The 15257-nt window shown below is 35.5% G+C and overlaps 1 protein-coding gene across 1 annotated transcript in view; it reads left to right on the forward strand.

Moving 5' to 3' along the window:
- SKAP1 (src kinase associated phosphoprotein 1) overlaps window positions 1–15257 on the forward strand; it is a 255664-nt gene that overhangs the window by 18303 nt on the left and 222104 nt on the right. Inside the window, exon 2 of the mRNA XM_046677751.1 lies at window positions 10994–11099. Coding sequence (XP_046533707.1) covers window positions 10994–11099 — 106 coding nt within the window. The remainder of the gene's footprint in view (window positions 1–10993; window positions 11100–15257) is intronic.

Genomic DNA, 15257 nt, shown 5'->3' on the forward strand with positions numbered 1-15257 from the left:
CTTCTTCTTCTTCTTCAGTGTGGTGTTAAAAATAGGCTGTGAGAATTTTTTCAATTCCTTAAGTTTTCTTCATGAATATTATTTTTAAATAGTTATATAACAGTTTATTACATGATCTATGACGTAACCAATAATCATTAAGTGGAAAAACTTCAGAACATTTGATAGCTCATTTTTGTAAATGAAAATAAAAAGGTCATGTTAGCAGAGAATTGAAGAAAAGAAAGAGTGTTGGGATTGCAAGTAATTGCAGTTTTCTTCCTAATATAAACTTCTTGATTTTCCGAATTTTCTACAATGAACAGCAAGACCTTTTTTGTTAGAGGGAAAGGTAAATATGTTGGTGTTTGTTTTCTAAAGTTTGAGAAATATCTCTTCTCCCTTTCCCCTCTCAATCTACATTTGATCCCTCAATCCGATATTGGTAATTTGTGTTTTTTCTTTTTTCCTTTTATGAATCTTGATAAACTCCTTAGGGGCTCATCAGATTTGTTGGTCTTTTAAAAGAACCAACCAATGTTTTTTTCTGTTTTCTATTTAAGTGACTTCTGCTCTTATCTTTATTTTCTTTTTCCTGCTTGAGGTTTAATTTGCTCTTCTTTTTCTAGTTTCTTAAGGTGAAAACTTAGATCAGTGATTGTGAACTTTTCTTCTTTTTAAATGTGTAGCATTTAAAGCTATACATTTCCCTCAAGCGTGGCTTTAGCTGTGTCCTACAGATTTGGATATGTTGTGCTTTATAATCGTTCAGTTTGTTCAGAGAGGAGTATTTCTTCTTTGATTTAGGTTATTTCAAATTTTTGAGGCTTTTTAGATATCTCATTGTCGTTGATTTCTGACTTAATTCCTTTGTGGTCAGGGAACATGCTCTGTAAGATTTTAGACTTTTGGCGTTTATGAAGACTTATTTTATGGCCTAGAATAAGGTATATCTCAGTGAACATTCCATGTGCACTTAAAAAAACGTGGTTGTGTTGTTTTGTGGGTTTTTTTTTCAGTTGTTGGATATAGCATTCTAAGAATATCACTTAGATCAAAGTGGTTGATAATGTTGTTCAGGTCCTCTATCTCCTTACTGAATATTTGTCTAGTTCTGTTATTTTCTGAGGGAGGGTTATACAATCCCCAACTATGATTGTAGATATGTCTTTTTCTCACTTCAGTTCTGTTGGAGTTTGCTCCAAGTATTTTGAAGCTCTGTTGTTATGTGCATACACATTTATAATTATTCTATCTTCGTAACAACTTGGCCCTTTTATCATTACAAAATATCCTTGTTTATCTTTGGTTATACTCCCTGTCCTGAAGTCTACTTTGTTTGACATTAATATAGCCTTTCCAGTTTCCTTGTGCTTGCTGTTTGCATACCATATCATTTCCATTTTTTTATTTTCAGCCTATCTGTGTCTTTATATTTAAAGTGTGTCTCTTGTAGACAGCATGTAACTGGGTCTTGCATTTTTTATTGTCAGACATTCTCAGCTTTTTAATTGAAGTGTTTAGTTCATTTACATGTAGTATGACTGTTGTTATGAATGGATTTAGGGTCTACCATTTAACTATTTGTTTTCTAATTGTCACATTTTTTGGCTATACTTGCCTTTTTTTTTTTTTTTTGAGGAAGATTAGCCCTGAGCTAACTACTGCCAATCCCCCTCTTTTTGCTGAGGAAGACTGGCCCTGAGCTAACATCCATGCCCACCTTCCTCTACTTTATATGTGGGACGCCTACCACAGCATGGCTTTTTACCAAGTGGTGCCATGTCCACACCTAGGATCCAAACAGGCGAACCCCAGGCCACCGAGAAGCGGAATGTGCAAACTTAACCACTGCGCCACCGGGCCGGCCCCTACACTTGCCTTTTTAAAAAATTAATCAAATGTTTTTTAGTATTCTACTTTAATTTCTTTATATTTTTTATCTATACTTCTTTATTTTATTTGTTATGGTTGCTCCAGTGATTACAGTATGTTCCTTATCTCACCACAGTCTGCTCAGAGTTAGCATTGTAGCACCGAAGGAGTTTCATTTACTCCCCTCCCCCATCCTCTGTTCTGTTGTTGTCATATATTTTGCATGTACATATGTTGTAAACTGCACAATGCAGTGTTATAATCTGTGCTTTAAATTGCCAGTTGTCTTTTGAAGAAATTAAGAGAAAGAGGAAAGAAGCGATACTGTTTTCTGTTTACCCATTTATTTAGCGTTTTGCTGCTCTTGTAGATCTGAGTTTCCCTCTGGTGTCAGTTCCCTTCAGCTTGGTGAACTGCCTTTAGATATCTTTTAGTGCAGGTTTCCTAGCAAAAAAATTTCTCATTTTTTTAATCTGAAAAATGTCTTTATTTTGCCTTCACATTTTGACAGCTATTGTCACTGGATATAGAATTTTGTTTTGACAGATTTTTTTTCTTTTTCCTTTCAGCACTTTAAATATGTCATTCCAGTGTCTTCTAGCCGCCATTATTTTTGATGAAAAGTCAACTCTCATTCCTATCATTATTTTCCTATATGTAATGGCTCATTTTCTCTGGCTTCCTTGAAATTTTTCTCTTTATCTTTGGTTTTCAGCAGTTTCACTGTAATATGCATATGTTTAGTTTTCTTTATATTTATCCTACTTGAGGTCCACTGAGCTTCTTGAAAGTGCAAATTTACATTTTTCACCAAATTTGGCAAATTTTTGGCTATTATTTCTTTTCGTACATTTTTCTGTCCTAGTCTCTTTTTGCTCTTCTTCTGAGACTCCAAATATGTGTGAGTTATGGCATTTGATGTTGTCCCTCAGTCCACCAAGCTTCTTGCCTAAGGGAACTCCCCAGCTTCTGGACCACATGAGCTGGAGGAGAACCCTTAGATGAAAACCTGTATGAACACAAGTCTTACCCTGTAGTTCCTTTCTTTCAAGCATCAAATCCTCACCAATTTCTGCCTGCTTTTGGCTGCTGTTTGGTGCTTTAAAATAGTTGTTTTTTTATATTTTGTCCAGTGTCGACAATTCTTATCTGTGGGAAGGTTGGTCCAACACAAGCTGTTCTGTAATGACCCAGAAAGCTATTGATTTTTAAAATATTTGTCTTCTGGCTACCCAGCTGAATTCACAATTTCTAAAAGTTTTTCAGGTTGATAGTTTTCAGCTTATATGTATTTGGTTATAATAGCTGCACATAATGACCTTTTTTTTCCTCCTTAGGCTTCTTTGTGTCTAGAACCTCCAGAACAATGTGAATTGATAGTAAGAGTAGCTAGCAAACCAATCTTGTTCTTTAAGCCTAATGACTTTAGTTTTTCCGTCATAAATATGATGCTAGTTTGTGGTATATGAATTCCTTAGGTTAAGAAGGTATTCTTTTACTTCTATTTAATACAGTTTTGTCACAAATAGATAATAAATATTATCATATGAGATTTTCCCAGTTACCAAGAAGTTTGCATAGACTTCTCTTTTCACCTATTAAGTAAAGGTATAATACATCGCTAATATTGAAGCTTTATATTCCCAAGGTAAACTTTTTATATTATTCTTTTAATATACTGCTGGGTTTGATCCACTAGTATTTTATTTAGGACTTTTGTATCTATATTAACTTTAAACTAATTCCTTTTTGTGCTCTTTTAGAACTGGGGTTGTGCTAGCTTATATCAAATGATTTGAGAAGCTTTCTCTCTTTTTCCAAGCTCTGGTATAGTTTATGTATAATAAGAATTATTTATTACTTAAAAGCTTTAAGACACCTATAAAACTATATGAATCTGTACTTTTTTTTTTTAACCTTTTTGGCAACCTTTTCTTCTTTCCCTCTGGTTATTACCCTATTCAGGATTCAGGTTTTCCATTTCTCAATTCAGTTTTAGAAATTTATTTTTTCTCAGAAACTGTTTCATTGAGATTTTCAAATTTATTTGCATGACATTTTGTTTTGTTTAGATAGCACTCTATTTTTGGAAATAACCATTTAGAGGTGTAAAAATGATACCCACTATCATAAAATTCAAATTGCACATAAAAGCACAAAGAAGAAAATTAAAATATCTTGAAATCTCCCCAACTTTATAACTTTTCTTTTTTGAGGAAGATTATCTCTGAGCTAACATCTGCTGCCAATACTCCTCTTTTTGCTAAGGAAGACTGGCCCTGAGCTAACATCCATGCCCATCTTCCTCTATTTTATATGTGGGTGGCTGCCACAGCGTGGCTTCATCAGCAGTGAATAGGTCCCTGCCTGGGATCCGCACAGGCTAACCTCGGGCCAGGGGAGTGGAACATGCAAATTTAACTGCTGCACCACTGGGCCAGCCCCAGTATAACATTTTTTCTTTTAAAAATTTCTGTATTTGTTGTTGCTCCCTTTTATTCTGCCTAATTTCTATGTATTTGTGCTTTCTCTCCTTTTTCCTTGATTACATTTGCTAATGGTTTATCAATTTATCGGATTTCCCCCTCACCTCGGAAAAATCCCAGCTCTTACTTATTTATCATTTATACATCTGTTTCACTCTTTTTAAGTTCGGTGGTTTTTAACCACTAAGTTGTACCGTGGAAACGTTTTCAAAATTAAAATCTTTTGTGAAATCCCAGTGTATAAATAGACAAAAGCCAGGCGCTTGTAATTAAAGCAAAGAGGAGTGAGGGGAAGGTAGGGAGTTTCCCAGAGTCCCACTCACTCAACCTCTCCAAGCTCCTTCTCGTCCTTATCAGATGCTTATGACTCCAGAGAGCACAGTTAGGCAGCTACTGTTCCGACTTATTAGTTCTGCTTTTATCTTTATTGTTTCCTTCCTCCTGTTTTCCATAGGCTTGTTTTATTGCTTTTTTTTTGATTTCTTGAGTTTAGTGCTTATTGCATTTATTTTCATTCTTTCTCATTTAATACTGGAAATATTTAAGTCTATGAATTTGTCACTCTGTACAATGCTGGTCATATCTTATAATATTTTTTACAGGCTATTTTCTCAGTAGGTGGTAATTATAGTTTTGAGTTTCCTCTTTGACCCGCGATATATATAGGAGTGTGTTTTCGATGTCTAAATGTGGAGGGATTTATTTACTCTTTTAAATATTAATTTCTGGTTTTATTTCATTGTGGTCATAAAATAACATCTTTCTAATTTTGAGTTTTTAAGAAATTATTGACAGTTCTTTGTAATCTAGCATTTAGTCAATGTTTATAAATTTTCCATAACAGTTGTAAGGGGTGTATTCTATTTTTAGGTTACAGAGTTTGAGCCACTTCTATTATCTATCTTATTAATTATATTATTTAAATCCTCTATTTCTGCAGTATCCAGTGTAGTAGCTACTCTCCACATGTGGCTATCGGGCATTTGAAATGTGACTAGTCTGAACTGATATGTGTTAAGTGTAAATACATACTGGGTTTTGAAGATTTACTAGAAAAATGTTAAAATATCTCACTAATAATGTTTATATTGATTACATGTTGAAGTGATAATATTTTGGATCTATTGGGTTAAATAAAATAAAAATCAATAAAAATTAATTTCATCTCTTTTTTCGGGGACTTTTTGAAATGAGGCTACTAGAAAATTTAAAATTATATGTGTAGCTAGTATTTTATTTCTATTGGACATAATTCCCCTAATAATTATATATTTTTATCCACTTAATCTGTTAAAGACTAGTAGTGACGTTGACATCACAATTGTTTTTTTCAGTCATTTCCACTTATTTTTCTCATAATTTTCACAGTATATATTTTAGTACTGTGCTATTTAGAACATAACAGGTCATCTCTATAGTGGATTGTACCTTATGTAAAATAAAATGACCGCTGGCCTGTTTGAGTTCTACTTTGATATGGTTATTGCTAATCTTGCTTTTTAAGACAATTTGCCTGGGATGTTTTGCATACTGCTCTTCTTTTCACTTCAGCTTCATTTGTTTCAGGTGAGTTTCTTTTCAACAGTAATTAAATTTAATTTTATCTTTTGACGTAGTCTGATGTTCTTCACTTTTAATAGGGGAGTCCAACTTTTCACAATTATTGTCATCAGTGATATGTTATCTTATTTCCTGAGTTCTATTTTTATGCCACCTCATTTCTCTTTTTTCTATATTTTATTATATTGAATATTTTTTAAACCTTTTATTCTACTTTTATTACACTGCATTTTGAAAAATTGTAGTTAAACCCATTTTCTTTAATTATCACCATCAAGGATGGAATAGTACCCACTGGCCCTCTGTAAATAAATAATTCAGCTTGTTTTTCTTCCTCGCTAGTCCTTTCCTAACTGTCGTTCACATGGTTATTACATCTTTTTACGCTGAATCTCGTCTTAATTAAGAATTAGTTTTGATATTTTTTATAAGTTTTAAACCATAGTTACCACAGTTATCTAGATTTAACTTGTACTCATCGCTACCTCTTTTCTCTCTGTTAATCAGAGTATATACCTGAAAAGATTTTCTTCAGGAAAGAATGTAGAGAAAGAATTCAGAGTCACAACTGTTTGAAAATGTTTTTCTGGTCTCTTTCTATATAACCAACATCTTGGCTATGTTTAGAATTCGTGAGTGCAGTGTTTTTCCTTTAAAACTCTGTAAAAATTTCATCTTCTGATGCTTATTTTATGGAGAGGCCATTTTGACTCTTGTTTTGTAGGCAACTTATTTTTTCTGTCTGGCTGTTTGAGGGATGTTTTTCGTTTCCCTTGAATTTTGAAAGTTCAGAAGGATATGTGTAGATGTCATTTATTTATTCATTTGGTTTTATTTATTTATTTAAATTTTTATTTTATTTTTTGCTGAGAAAGATTCGCCCTGAGCTAACATCTGTGCCAATCTTCCTCTGTTTTGTCTGTGGGTCGCCACCACAGCATGGCCAACAAGTGGTGTATGTCCACGCCCTGAATCTGAACCCTCGAACCCAAGCCGCCAAAGTGGAGCATGCCAAACTTAACCACTTTGCCACGGGGCTGACCTCAATTTCGTTTATGTTTTTTAAGAACTGAATTGAGATATAATTCACATACCATCCAACCCACACATTTAAAATGTACCATTCAATGGTTTGTAGTACATTCACAGAGTTATGCAATCATTTCCACAATACATTTTAGAACATTTTCATCATCTCAAAAGAAAACTTGAACCCTTTAGCCTTCACCCCCCCATCCCCCTCCCTCCGTCTTGCAGCTCTAAGCATCCACTAATCTATTTTCTGTCCCTATAGATTTGCCTATTGTGTATATTTCATGTAAATGGAATTATACAATATGCTGCCCTTGTGACTGGCTTCTTTCATTTAGCATAATAATTTCAGAGATTCAACCATATTGTAGCATGTATCAGCATTTCATTTCTTCTTATTGCTGAATAATATTCCATTGTATAAATGTACCACATTTTACTTATCCATGCAGCAATTGATGGACATTGGGTTGTTTCTACATATTGGCTATTAAGAATAATTCTGTTATGAACATTTGTGTACAAGTTTTTGTTTGAACACCTGTTTTCATTTCTCTTGGGTATGTATCTGGTAGTGGAGTTGCTGGCTCATATGGTAACTTTCTGTTTAGCCTATTGAGGAACTGCCAGACTGTTTTACAAAGTGGTGGCACCATTTTACATGCCCACCAGCAATGTATGAGGGTTCCAATTTCTCTCCATCTCCGACAACACTCATTATTCTCCATCTTTTTTACTATAGCTATCCTAGTGGGTGTGCAGTGGTATCTCATTGTGGTTTTGATTTGCACTTTCCTGACGACAGTCAATGTTGAGCATCTTTTCTTGTGCCTGTTGGCCATTAGTGTATCTTCTTTGGATAAGTATCTATTCCTATCCTTTGCTCATTTTAAAATTGCATTGTCTTTTTATTATTGAGTTGTAAGTGTTCCTTATATATTCTACATATAAGTCTCTTATCAGCTATTTGATTTGCAAAAATTTTCTCCCATTCCATAGGTTGTCTTTTCACTTTCTTGGTGCCATCCTTTGAAGCACAATAGTTAAAACAATTTTTTTTTTGAGGACGACCAGCCCTGAGCTAACATCTGCCACCAATCCTCCTCTTTTTGCTGAGGAAAACTGGCCCTGAGCTAACATCCGTGCCCATCTTCCTCTACTTTCTATGTGGGACATATATGAAGTGGGCAAGCCTACCATAGCATGGCTTGCTAGGTAGTGCCGTGTCTGCACCTGGGATCCAAACCAGTGAACCCTGGGCCGCTGAAGTGGAACGTGCGAACTTAATCACTGCACTACCAGGCCAGCTCCCCCCCTCCTTTTTTTTTTTTTTAAGATTTTATTATTCCTTTTTCTCCCAAAGCCCCTCAGCACATAGTTGTGTATTTTTAATTGTGGGTCCTTCTAGTTGTGGCGTGTGGGACGCCACCTCAGCATGGCTTGATGAGCAGTGCCATGTCCGCGCCAAGGATCCGAACTGGTGAAACCCTGGACCACCAAAGCAGAGCACGTGAACTTAACCACTCAGCCATGGGGCTGGCCCCTGGTTTTAAATTTTTGATGTCCAATTTATTTATTTCTTTTGTTGCTTGTTCTTTTGGTGTCATATTTGAGAAACCATTGCCTAATCCAAGGTCGTGAGTATTTATGCCTGTTTTCTTCTAAGAGTTTTATAGTTAACTTTTATAGTTAGGTCTTTGATCCATTTCGAGTTCATTTTGTATACTGTGTGAAGTAGTGGTCCAACTGCACTTTTCTTTGCATCTGGATAATCAGTTGTTCCAGCACCATTTGTTGAAAAAAGCTATTCTTTCCTATTGAAGTGTCTTGGCATCCTTGTCAAAAATTTATTGACTATAAATGTAAGGCTTTATTTCTGAATTCTCAGTTCTATTCCTGAGAGCTTATATGTCTATCTTTATGCCAGTACCTTATTGTCTTGATTACTCTAGCTTTGTAGTAAGGCTTGAAATCAGAAATAATGATTCCTCCAAATTTGTTCTTCTTTTTCAAAATTATTTTGGCTATTCTGGGTCTCCTTAATTTAAAATAAATTTTAGACTCAGCTTATTAATTTCTGCAAAAAAGCTAGCTGAGATTTTTATAGGGATTGCGTTGAATCTTTAGATCAATTTGGGGAATATTATCATCTTAACAATATTGAGTCTTACAATCCATGAACATGCATGTCTTTCCATTTGTTTAGGTCTTGTTAATTTCTTTCAGCAACATTTTATACTTTTCAGAGTTTGTTTTGTGCTGCTTTTGTTAATTTTATCCTGTTTAATCCTTTTTTTATGCTATCTTAACGGAAATTTTCCCAGTTTCATTTTTGGTTTGTTCATTGCTGTTATATAGAATATGATTGATTTATGTATATTTACCTTGTATCCTGCAAAGTTGCTGAATTCCTTTATTAGTTCCAATCTTTTTTATTAGATCCCTTAGGGTTTTTTTATATACAAGGTCCTGTCATCTGCAAATAGAGATAGTTTTACTTCTTCTTTTCTAATCTGGACTCTTTTAATTTCATTTTCTTGTGTAATTGCCCTGGCTACCACCAGAGCAATGTTGACTATAAGTGCTGAGAGCAGACATCCTGATCTTAGGAATGGGAGGAAAACATTCAGTCTTTCACCATTAAGTATGATGTTAGCTGTGGGGTTTTGTAGATGCTCTTAATCAGGCTGAACATATTTCCTTCTATTCCTAGTTCGTTGAGTGCTTTTTTGTTTATCATGAAGGGCTGTTGAATTTTGTTGAATGCTTTTTCTGCATCTATGAAATGATCATGTGGTCTTTGTCCTTTTTTCTATTAATATGGTGTATTATATCAATTGAATTTCGGATACCATTTATTTTTACTTTTAATTCAACTTCTCATATCCTTGTTCTTTAGAGTTCAGAGGACCCTGGAGGAAACCATTAAATGACGTATGCAATAGATGTGATGCAGGGCCTGGAAGTTGATGGTAGTCTTCTGTGAAAATTTCAATTTTCAGAACTTTATATCTCATCACAAGTCCTGGTGATGGCTATCTTGGATTTTTTTGTTTGGTGGTGGTGAATGGTGTGGATGTTGAACAAATTTTTAAGTGTGCTTCTTTTGTTAATTTTATCCTAATGTTACCCAACTGTATAAATTCATAACATTATTTTGATAGCATGAAAGATACAGTTTCCTATTATAGGCACTATTTTTGGAGATGGAGAATTTTAACTATATTATTTATATGCTTTTTGGGAATGGTAACCCTTCTATGCATAAGAAAGTGTGTAGCTAGTATTTCTAGCAATTGTACCCATTATCAATGTATTTTATCTTTGAAAATATGTAGATCCCCCCTGTTTCTTCCAACATAACATGATGTGTTTCATATTATATATTTCCATCATGTCCCTATTTTATAATGTATGTTCACATTAATTGCAGTTTCCTTCCCTTAGACACATTTTTCTTTTTCGTGTGAGTTCCTTCATTTGGTTGCATTGTCATTTTCGTTGATGATGCATCTGCTAATTAATTTTTCTTCTTTGAATGCCTGCCCTTTTTGTTCTTGATTTTACAGTTCAGCTCTATTTTTTATGTTAGCTTTATTTGTTGGTATTTCTTTCTAGCTTCTATTGGCCTATGACCTTCTATGACCTGTTTGTAATATTTATATGTTTATGAAATTGACAGTCCATCCTCTGCCATCAGTGATAATTAACATTAAATGTTTCTTTAAAGTGATTCAGAAAATAGTTATTTCTACTTATTTCTTGTGGTTAATATATACATTAGCTTCCTAAATTCATAGCAAGGTCATGATTATCAGAAGGTATCACTTATAGGCATATATAAAGTTTTATTTATTTTTTATTCTGGTAAAATATGAATAACACAAAATTTACCATTTTAACCTTTATTAAGGGTACAGTGCTGTGGCGTTAAGTACATTCACGTGGGTCTGCAACTTTAAAGTTTTTAAAGAGAAAATAATAGCCATTTCTTAATCCTTCAGATTTTCCTTTCTCCTTTAGTACTTCTTTTCTGTTGATCAACTTTCCTTTTCTTCTAGATGCTGAGGAGTTCCTAGCAGAAGGTTTGCGGAATGAGAACCTCAGTGCTGGTGCAAAGGACCACAGGGACCATATTCTACGGGGCTTTCAGCAAGTCAGAACTAGGTTTGTATGAACTGGTTCCATCATTCTTCTTCATAAGCTTTAGAACAATTTATAATCAGTAAAATCTACTTTAATATTGTATAAATTAACAAGGTAAGACATGCCTATCTTAGCTCTTTATCCTTGGTAAAGGCTTAGTAAATATTTACCGAATTGGACTGGAGGTAGATGGGCATACCTAGTGTAGATAGTTTACCAAAATAGAAATCTTTTGATAAGTGTGTATCTTAAGATAATTATTCTCCTTTTAGCTTTGGATTGTTATGTTGGTCTTTATTGAACACTTTTGCAAAATCTGTGAAAGGCTAAACATTTATGCTTGTCCACATTACTAAAGGGAAGATGTTAGGCAGTATGAGATCATTAATTTTCGTTATGATTTTTGATCCTGATTTCACTTCCACATCTCCTTCCCTGATGGGAAACTTCAACCAGACTTATCCAGTTGATTCTTTGACTATATTGGCATGTCTTAGTCTCAGACTGGGTTGGAATATCATGCTCATTATGTTTCTTTAATAAAGGCCCTGACCTAATTTGTGCCTTCCAGAATGTGAACATCTGACAGATGCACACACTGCTTGGGAGAGGAAGAAATAAAAATTTTCCTTTGCAATGTCTTTCGCCACCACCTCTTGCTTGAAATGTGGTAACTGAACAAGAGTTGGGGATAAGGAGTGTTACTTTAAGCCTTTTCGAACCTAGTGGCAATGTGATTCAGAATGTTTGAACTGAGTCCTCTTAGAAAAGGGAGAGCATCTGCAGGTTTATGACTGGGATTAATTTGTGTGGCTGACCGATCTTAGCATCTACTTTAGAAACCTCACTGAAACTCCTTAGAAGCAAGGAATTTTTATCCTTTGGAAGGGCACAGCCAGAATCTGTTCCCTCCAGGAATGTGAGAGAACCTCACAAGATGCCCTGCTGGATCTTAATCGATCTTTCCTGCTGGCTAATTAAGCATCACTTTTACTCAGCAACCGGGGACTGTGTAATTATCAGCCTGGGTTGCCCTGAATAATTGAAACAAACAGAATGCAGAAGATAGGGGCTTTTTGCAAAAGTTAGAGTATCTATAAATTTTTGGTAGGCTGGAAGAATGTTACAACAAACTTCGCCATGATATTACTTTATTAGTGGATAAATTTAGGCTTAGTTATGTACCTGAAGGCTTAGTTAGTAACCCATAGAATTTTTTATTTTTTATAATACAAAGTTAACCTTTGTATTATAGGATTATTATAAGGATGGCATGAGGAATAAAGGGAGAATTGTTTTAAATTGTATTACAGGGAGAAGGATGCCCAAAATATAATTGTATATATGGTGGTACTATTAGTATAAATCTGTGATTAGGAATGAAAAACAATTTTACTGCTTGTGTAGGGACAAATATAGAATGCGTAGAAATTTTCCTCTCCGTGTATTTCTACCACATCATTTGGAAAGGCCTAAATTTCAATCTGAAAGTGGTTAAAAAAAAAAAGTCATCTTGTGGTGACTCGTTATTAGTTGCATATTACTTCTCAGTTCTCTTTTTAAATGCATGCACACACACTCACACGCACACACACCCAGGCACCCACATGTAGAAGCTGTGTTTGTCATGGGATAGAGAAGGTTCCTTGTTCTCAAAGAACTTGCTGTGTGGTTTGTGGGATAGACATTCAGGAAATAATCAGCAGGAGCTTTAGGAAACATCTGCATTGTTGATGGGAGCTTTCTGTTCATTGATTTGTTGCAAGAAAGATGACACTTTATTTAGAATTTCATAATTATCAGATCACGGAGGAAATGAGGAGCCAGAAATTAGATACCATACAAGAAAATGGAAAAATGAGGCTTTCCTCTGGCAAGCTGTTTGAAATCGCCTTACATCCACTCATTCAATCATCGTCCTGTTAATGTAACCCTTGTTTCCCTGAATGCTCTTCTGCAGCCATATTGCCTCTATAGCCTCATTTATGGCCGGTCAATTTCAGGCACTTGTATGTATTGATACCAATGTTTTGAAAGCGCTGAAAGCTTGTGCAACGCCAGCCACATTTACTTTTGTTGTGTGGCAGTTGTATGTCCCCCAAAAACTGGGTGTGAAAAGAAATTTGGACGTCATCAAACTTGAGAGTTAAATGCATATGGCAAGTTGCCGAGTAACATGAAAAGAAGTATTGAAAGTCATTTAAAAAGTTTTTTTTTTTTTTTTTTGCTTTTTCTCCCCAAATCCCCCCGGTACCTAGTTGTGTATTTTGTTTGTGGGTCCTTCTAGTTGTGGCATGTTAAAAAGTTTTATCTTTAGTCATATTATAGCTATAATATTTTAGGAGCTTGGTAAATTTGGGGGGTAGGAACCTCACTAAAACTATAATTTGGCACATCAAAGGCTTATTTGGAAGGTAGGTAAGAAATCTCTAGCAGGGTAATCTGGGAAAGCCACTAGATAAATATAAATACTATTTATATATTTCCCCCCCACTGCTTTCCACTCTGTCTTTGTTGTGTCCTTGCTTTAGTTCCTTTGATTTTTTCCTCAAGTTGTGCTGCTCAAGAATGTAAAGGGTGGAGAGAGGTGAACGCAGCACTGCCTTTGAGTCTGGGTGAACTCTGGGAGCTTGGCCGGAATTTTTACGGTGGCTGAGAATTCAGTGGTGTTTGCCACAGCTGTGGGCTTGCTATGAATTAAGCATCTGACTCCATCACAGCTGTTATAATGAGCCACTTGTCACCTTTCTGTGGCCTGGACTGATTGACCCCAGGAAATGAGAGCTGAGTCAAGAGTCATGGGTGTCCTCCATGTGCTCATCTGTTTCTCAGTACAGGTAGCTGAGCTATTCTCTCTCCTCCCAGACTTACCACCAAAAAATCGTATGTGTATCTCCATCTATATACTAGTTTTTTTTTTGGCTTAAAAGCGTTACCAATGAAGCATAATGTTCTCCATGTAAGACGAAATAAAAAACGGATGGCAATTTCTGCGATTCCAAGGAAATGAAGCCCTGTTGTGGTATTCGATGTCCTGAGCTGTGATGTTCATTGCTCGTCTTCAAACTGCCTCCTCATTTAAACCTTCTCTTTAAAAACTAAGAGCTCTCACATTCTGAGTGCAAGTTTTCATGGAGCTCTGTAGAGGACAGTTGTGAAGAAAGCCAGGCAGAGGCCCCTCCTGCTTTGTTACACTGCAGCGGTCACTGCAGGATCAGCGCCAGATGTGAGACACCTGGAAGGAAGCAGACACGATCTACACTCCGACGCTTGATGGCGTTCTGATGCATTTGGAGAAACAGTCAGGAATTCCTTAAAAGTTTGATTCAGGGGAGGCCATATGACAGCAAGAATACATTGAGAATGGGTGAAGGGATGAAGAAAATAGAGTATTGTCATTACTGAGGTACGGACTTGTTCTCTACATGGCCCGTTTTGGAACAGCTGGTCATTTACGCTCACTGTTGGAAGTGAAGGCCAGAGCCAATGGAAACAAACTCGGAGTATTATTTCCTTCTGTGAAACTTAAAGGAGTTCCAAAAAGAGACAGGTAGATTGATAGCATATTGAAATGGAAAGAAATAAAGAAATAACTTTGTGTAACAGGATTACAGCATAAACCCCACAAAACCCAGGACATTTAAATTATTGGCTGAAAGAGTATCTTGAACATGTCTCATTGTGGGTGGCTAGCACATGGCTCTGCGTGAAATATGATACATTAATACAAATATCATAAAAATATTTCCAGTTTTCTTTGGGAACTTCAAGTTTTCTTTTCAGCTTAACATGGATTTAGCCTTAAGACAGGATTTAGTTTGAGAATATATCATTCTGATGTCTCTGTATTCTAGGAAGAAAGACAAGGAGTTAGTCTGACACAACTCTTGGGAGCAAGAGTTTCAAAGTAGTTTACTGTGAATATCATTGCCATTAATTACATAGAGTTTTACTTTTCCTAAGTGCAGGTTATTGGGCTTTAAAACTCCAAAGCAAAACACACTCAAATGGATGAGCTTATCAAGAGAACCAATGTGTAATGTGCTGTTCGTTCATTTGTGTCACTCGCAAGTTTAGATCTTTGCTCATAACATCTCTTTCTGTTGTTCATTTTGCTACTTACACTGGAGTTTCAGTGCCAATGCAGGAAAAAAAAGAGTAGGCGGTACTTGTACAATC

Source organism: Equus quagga, chromosome 11 (genome assembly GCF_021613505.1).
Source record: "Equus quagga isolate Etosha38 chromosome 11, UCLA_HA_Equagga_1.0, whole genome shotgun sequence".
Classification (NCBI taxonomy): domain Eukaryota; kingdom Metazoa; phylum Chordata; class Mammalia; order Perissodactyla; family Equidae; genus Equus; species Equus quagga.